The sequence below is a fragment of the Natator depressus genome, chromosome 28 (genome assembly GCF_965152275.1).
Source record: "Natator depressus isolate rNatDep1 chromosome 28, rNatDep2.hap1, whole genome shotgun sequence".
Classification (NCBI taxonomy): Eukaryota; Metazoa; Chordata; order Testudines; family Cheloniidae; genus Natator; species Natator depressus.
Genome location: NC_134261.1, coordinates 5,762,211 through 5,768,045, shown reverse-complemented (window position 1 = coordinate 5,768,045; position 5,835 = coordinate 5,762,211). Strand labels below are relative to the sequence as shown.

The window sequence follows — 5,835 nt, the reverse complement described above, 5'->3', positions numbered from 1 at the left end:
GGCCCTTAGGCACTAAGATAATGAATATGATTTATAATAATAATTCTCCTGCCACTTTGAGCCAAAGAAGCTGGCCTTGGGATGTTACTACTTAAAAATGAGCTGGGGTTAAAGCCATGGAATATTCTTTGTGACAGGTATCCCACAAATTCCACGGACCTTCCTTATTTTCTTTGCTTTGAGCAGGGTTTCCAATTTCCAAACCTGATGTGATTTCATGGCTGGAACAAGGGGAAAACCCGTGGGTCCCAGATCTCCATGGCAATGAGAAAAAAGTGATCCTGAGAGCTGCATGCAAAGGTGAGGAATTGGTGAAACCAACTCAAAAACTGTCTGTGAATACAGGAAACATTTAGGATGCCCTACAAAGACCTTGTGAGCTCTCCAAGTTAAGGATTGTTCCCTGCAGATGTGGAATCATTAGGCAGATGTAACTCATGACTTCCCACCTATCCTGACTGACAACTGGCAGCAGGTCCCTCCCCAGTCTTGCTTTCCCTGAGATTTATGTTGAGATGCAGACCCAGAACTAATCCCTTCCTCTCTCCTCTGGGGAAAGGTTTGGGGATAATCAGCTCCTGATAGGTTTGATCTCTCCCACACATATTTTGGTTTGTTAATTCCTTTTTCCATTCCTGTCTCTAAGATTTCCTTTCTCTCTGGTGCAGGGAGTGACCTATGTCTGGATTCTCTCTGTCTCCCATTAGGTGTTGGGATGGTGAGTGAGAATGAGGAGAAACCCCAGCAGGAAGATGCTGAGCAAGTAGAATCCCATGAAATGTTATCAGGAAGATCCAAAGGAAATGATTCCGGGAGTTGTGCACTCCCAGAAAAAGAAGAAACTTGTGAGAGTCAGCACAGGCCAGAGGAAAACCTCAGTAGCCACTCAGACCTTATTATACACGAGAGAATCAACATGAAAAAGACACGCTACACATGCCATGAGTGTGGGAAAAATTTTAATCGGAGCTCAGAACATATCAGACATAGGAGAATCCACACAGGAGAGACGCCTTACACATGCTCTGAGTGTGGGAAAAGCTTTAGTCAGAGCTCAAACCTTATCAGACATCGCAGAATGCACACAGGGGAGAAACCCTACATGTGCTCTGAGTGCGGGAAAAGCTTCAGTCGGCACTCAAACCTTATCACACATCAGAGAATCCACACGGGTGAGAAACCTTATAGATGCTCTGAGTGTGGGAAACGCTTCATTGATGGTTCAGCCCTCATCTCACATCAGCGAATCCACAGCGGAGAGATGCCCTACGCCTGCTCTGAGTGTGGGAAAAGCTTCAATCAGAGCTCACACCTTATCACACATCAGAGAATCCACACGGGTGAGAAACCTTATGGATGCTCCGAATGTGGGAAGCACTTCATTGATAGTTCAGCCCTCATCTCACATCAGCGAATCCACAGCGGAGAGATGCCCTACATATGCTCTGGGTGTGGGAAAAGCTTCATTCATAGTTCAGCCCTCATTTCACATCAGAGAATCCACACAGGAGAGAGACGCTACACCTGCTCTGAGTGCAGGAAAAGCTTCAATCAGAGCTCTGCCCTGATCACACATCAGAGAATCCACACAGGAGAGAGACCCTACTCATGCTCTGAGTGCAGGAAAAGCTTCAGTCGGAGCTCTGCCCTGATCACACATCAGAGAATCCACAGAGGAGAGATGCCCTACACATGTTCTGAGTGTGGGAAAAGCTTTAGTTGGCACTCAAACCTTATCACACATCGTAGAATACACAGTGGAGAGAGACCCTACACATGCTCTGCGTGTGGGAAAAGCTTCAATCAGAGCTCAAGCCTTATTAGACATAATAGAATCCACATGAGAGAGAACTGTAATAAATGCCTTGACTAGGGCTGGCCAAAGATTTTTTTTTTAAAATCACATTTGCTAATTCCCACATAGTGATCTTTGCACTATCTTCACCGTGGTCTCTCAGCTCCCCCAGATGAGTTGCCTGCTTCTGCCTTTTGCTGCTCACCCTTCTTTGGGTCAGTCCTGGAATCTTTTCTATCAACTCCTTTCGTTTTGAGTTGTAGGAGTGTGTCCTCCTCCAGCCAGCAATTTTCATCAGATCCAGAGAGATGGTTTGATCCCAACAAGCTTCACTGAGGCAAAACCTACCTGTGCCTTACATCCACTAGGATTGTACATGGTGTTGGCTCCTGTTAGTGATCTTGGCGTAAAAAGACAGTTACAGTTGTAGAGCCGATGCAGCCCAGGTGCAGTGGTTGGCATTAGCTTTCCTCTTGACCTGACCTAAACTCCATCACTTCTCCTAGTCTAAACAAACCCTGAGCATCCCGGTTACACTGTTCCCCCATTTCAAAGCAATTGTTAGTCATCAAGTTTCCACTTCAGGAAGAAATTGTTTCATTCCTAGTTGCTCTAGTGTTGCTGCAGGTTGTGCTGGAGAGCAGATATTTTTTACTACCATTTTCCTCACTTAAAATATATTGAACTATACCAAAGAGCAGGAACAGGGCAGGGATAGGGGAAAAGGTCATTTCACCCTCTGTAACAACAGAAGAAGATAGGGTAAGTCAGAGGGATTCCCTTATTCCCCATCACTATCCCAACCCCCATGTTCTTCAATTGGTTAGGTCAATATTTTTTCTAAAGGGCTGGGAAGAGGATTCCCTAATAAATGACTTGTAACTCAGCAAAATACCCATGCATTTGGCTCCCAAAGCAGTTGTGACCCAGGCCCTGCAGGAGGTCACTCCTGCAGATATCTCCTTCCAAATCAGATGCATGATGCCTATTATTTGTGAAATGCAATCCCTAGCTAGGTAGAAATGGAAAAAATGAAACTGACATTTCTGTTCCGCTCACCCCTGGGAGATGCTGCAAATGTGTAGAAAATGAAATCCGTGTTGAATGGGATAGAGCTGCAGAAAGATACCTATTTTTAATAGATTCCTGACTTTTGGTGTCTTACAGGGATTTTAAGACACACCTGAATTTAGTCCCTAATTTAAATCTGTGCCACCAGATTAAAGAAATAAAAGGCCATATTTGGGGGATTTATACCTCATTATCGCAACTGATATGTTGTGTGGTTGGTGAAGAATTCTACCCCAGAGAAGTGTAAAATTACTCCAAATAAGGTCAAAGATTTGACAAGAACTCAGGTAGAAATTACAGGTTTTAGTGGTTGATTTTCACCCAAAGAGATGGACGCTGTGGTGACCTGTGGCCCAGGTAAACTATTTTTAGAACGCTGCTCTCTAGTTAAGTGGCATTGATCACACTCCTAAAGGATGCTATCATTAAATTGTGAACAGCGGTCTTTTACCATTTGGCTCCAAAGTTTCATGAACCACAGAGAGAAAACAGCTGATTGCTTCAGAACGATTCTATGCCTATGGGTCCCAGTCTGGCTGCCTTGTTGGACAAGAAGCACCTCCATGCTGGGCAAATGATGGTAGCCAATGGGGGAATGTTTCAGATTCCAAGTTCAGACTGCAGGATACATGAATGCTGAGTCCCGATGCTGTGGTTTTGTCTCTTAGTTTTGTTCTTGAGTCTAATGCATTTGTATCATTTCTCCGCCTCCTGCTACTTTGAAAGATTAGAAAGTGTGAAAATAGAGCACAGGTGGTTTTTCTCATGATGCAACCTTCCTATGCAGTTTTAGACCCTTTCCACCCACACTTACGGGAGAAGACTCAGGGAGAAATGAACTCACAGAAGGCTCCTAGGTTATTGTAGAATGTGACTTCACACAAAGCTCACTGGGTGGAAATGGGAATAAAGACAAAACTTCCCTATTGGTTTATATTTTTAATCTTTGAATAAGTTGTTACCAGCGACAATGAAATTAAACATGAAGTTAATTAGTGAAACGTAAGAGGCTGATTCTGTGATAACTTTCAGTGTTACAATATAATTCAGCTTTTCTTCTAGTTCTCTCCCTGCCCCCTCCTACTATATCGGAAACGGTGGCTAATCCTGAAATTAAAACCTCACTCCAAAGGAATTAGAGTGGGGGAATATGTGAGAGAAAAAGCATGTACAAGAACAGAGACCCAGTATAGGCTGTAATTATTTGTATTTCAAATGGAATTTATTTTGATAAATTTTAAAATCTTCTGTTAAGAGGAAAATTACTTGAGACAAGATGTGAACCTTTTATCCAGTTAGAGGAGAACAGCCACAGAGTTCCCCAGGTCTCTTGTTTGCAAAGCAAAGATGTCACATCAGGAAGGAGATGTCAAAATCTAAAATGGTGGTGGATGTGTTTTGATGGGAGCTTTTCTGGGTTGTTGGGGTTTTATTGTTTGTTTTTTGTTTTTTTTTCATTTAATTTTTGTTTTCTTTTTGCAACCAGTTATTTCTATAGGGCCTGAGGCCCCTTTTCCTTCCAGCTGTTTAACCCTCAGGCCTGGCTCTGGAAACCTCCTCAGAACTGGCCTTGTGTTACTTTCATGTTTCATAGCTTTGGGCTTCACATACCCACACTACATGCAATTCACAGCAACTGTTCCTTTGAGAAACCCGCTGGGTTAAGCGGGCCTTTTCCAAACTGACATTAGCCCACAGTCTGCCTCAATTCAGCTGCATTGGAACATGTCTGTATCAAAGGAGTGGTTCACACCTGATTTGGCCAGAGACCTTGGGGGAGGTGTGGTAAAATAGGATAAGTAGGAGTCAACAACAATAAAGGTAAAGGCGAAAGACCTTCACCTTGCAGGTCAACAAGCCTGTTCTGTTCATTCCCTCTGATGCATCTGGCACTGGTCACTCTTAGGCAGCACACTGGGCTAGATGGACCATTGGTCTGACCCAGTATGACCAGCCTTGCGTTCTTATGTAAGTCGTCTATGGCCTTGTCTATGCTGGCAAGTTTCTGCACAGTAAATCAGCTTTCGGTGGTGTAACTTCACAGGTGTACGCACGGCCAAGCCACTTAGTGCGCAGAAACTGTGCAGTTGCAACACTGTAAAAAAAAAAAAAACAAAAAAAAAAACACCACACCCTGATGAGCAGCGTAGAGCTTTCTGCGCTGGGGTACAGCACCACGGTGCCAGTGGAGACACCATGGTCGCTTACAGCACTGCGATTGGCCTCCGGGAGGTGTCCCACAATCCCTGTTCTCGCCTCTCTGATCATTGGTTTGAACTCTACTGCCCTGCCTTCAGGTGACCAACCATAAACCCAATCCCTTAAATTCCTTGGGAATTTTGAAAGTCCCCTTCCTGTTTGCTCGGTGACGCATGCAGTGGTCTCAGCGCATCTTTCCAGGTGACCATGCCTGCTCCATGCATCAGCGATCCCCCGCTTGGAGCAATGCTGAGCTGCTGAACCTCATCAGCATTTGGGAGAGGAGGCTTTCCAGTTCCCGAATTATGATACCTACAGCGAGATTTCACAATGCATGAGAGAAAGGGGCCATGACAGGGACACCCTGCAGTGTAGGGTCAAAGTGAAGGAGCTGTGGAACGCCTATCGCAAGGCGCAGGATGCAAACCGCCGCTCCGGTGGTGTGCCCAAGAGCTCCTGGTTCTACACTGAGCTAGAAGCGATACTTGGTGGTGACCCACCTCCACTGTGAATGCCACTGTGAATACTTTGGTGGCTCATGTGCTAGTCAAGAGTGGACCAAACCAGGAGGAGGAAATCTTGGATGAGGATGTGGAGGCGGAGGGGGACCCAGACGCAGAGGACAACTCGGAGGTGAGAGATGCATGCAGCCAGAAGTTCTTCTCTACCCCAGAGGAGGCTAGCCAGTCACAGCTGTCGGAGCTTGGTGAAGTGGAAACAGGAGAGGAGGCCCTTGGTAAGTGGCTTTGATTTGGGGAATCACGGAAGCA

General features: G+C 45.3%; 1 protein-coding gene across 1 annotated transcript; it reads left to right on the top strand.

Annotated features, from left to right (window-relative positions):
* Window positions 1-229: 229 nt before the first annotated feature.
* Window positions 230-2,483, top strand: LOC141978985 (uncharacterized). Its single transcript, XM_074941433.1, has 2 exons — window positions 230-300; window positions 708-2,483. Exon 2 carries the CDS (start codon window positions 716-718, stop codon window positions 1,871-1,873), a length of 1,158 nt encoding a protein of 385 aa, XP_074797534.1. The 5' UTR covers window positions 230-300; window positions 708-715; the 3' UTR covers window positions 1,874-2,483.
* Window positions 2,484-5,835: the final 3,352 nt, after the last annotated feature.

Coding starts and splice junctions, on each gene's coding strand:
- LOC141978985 (XM_074941433.1), top strand. CDS start 716: ATGGTGAGTGAGAATGAGGAGAAACCCCAGCAGGAAGATGCTGAGCAA.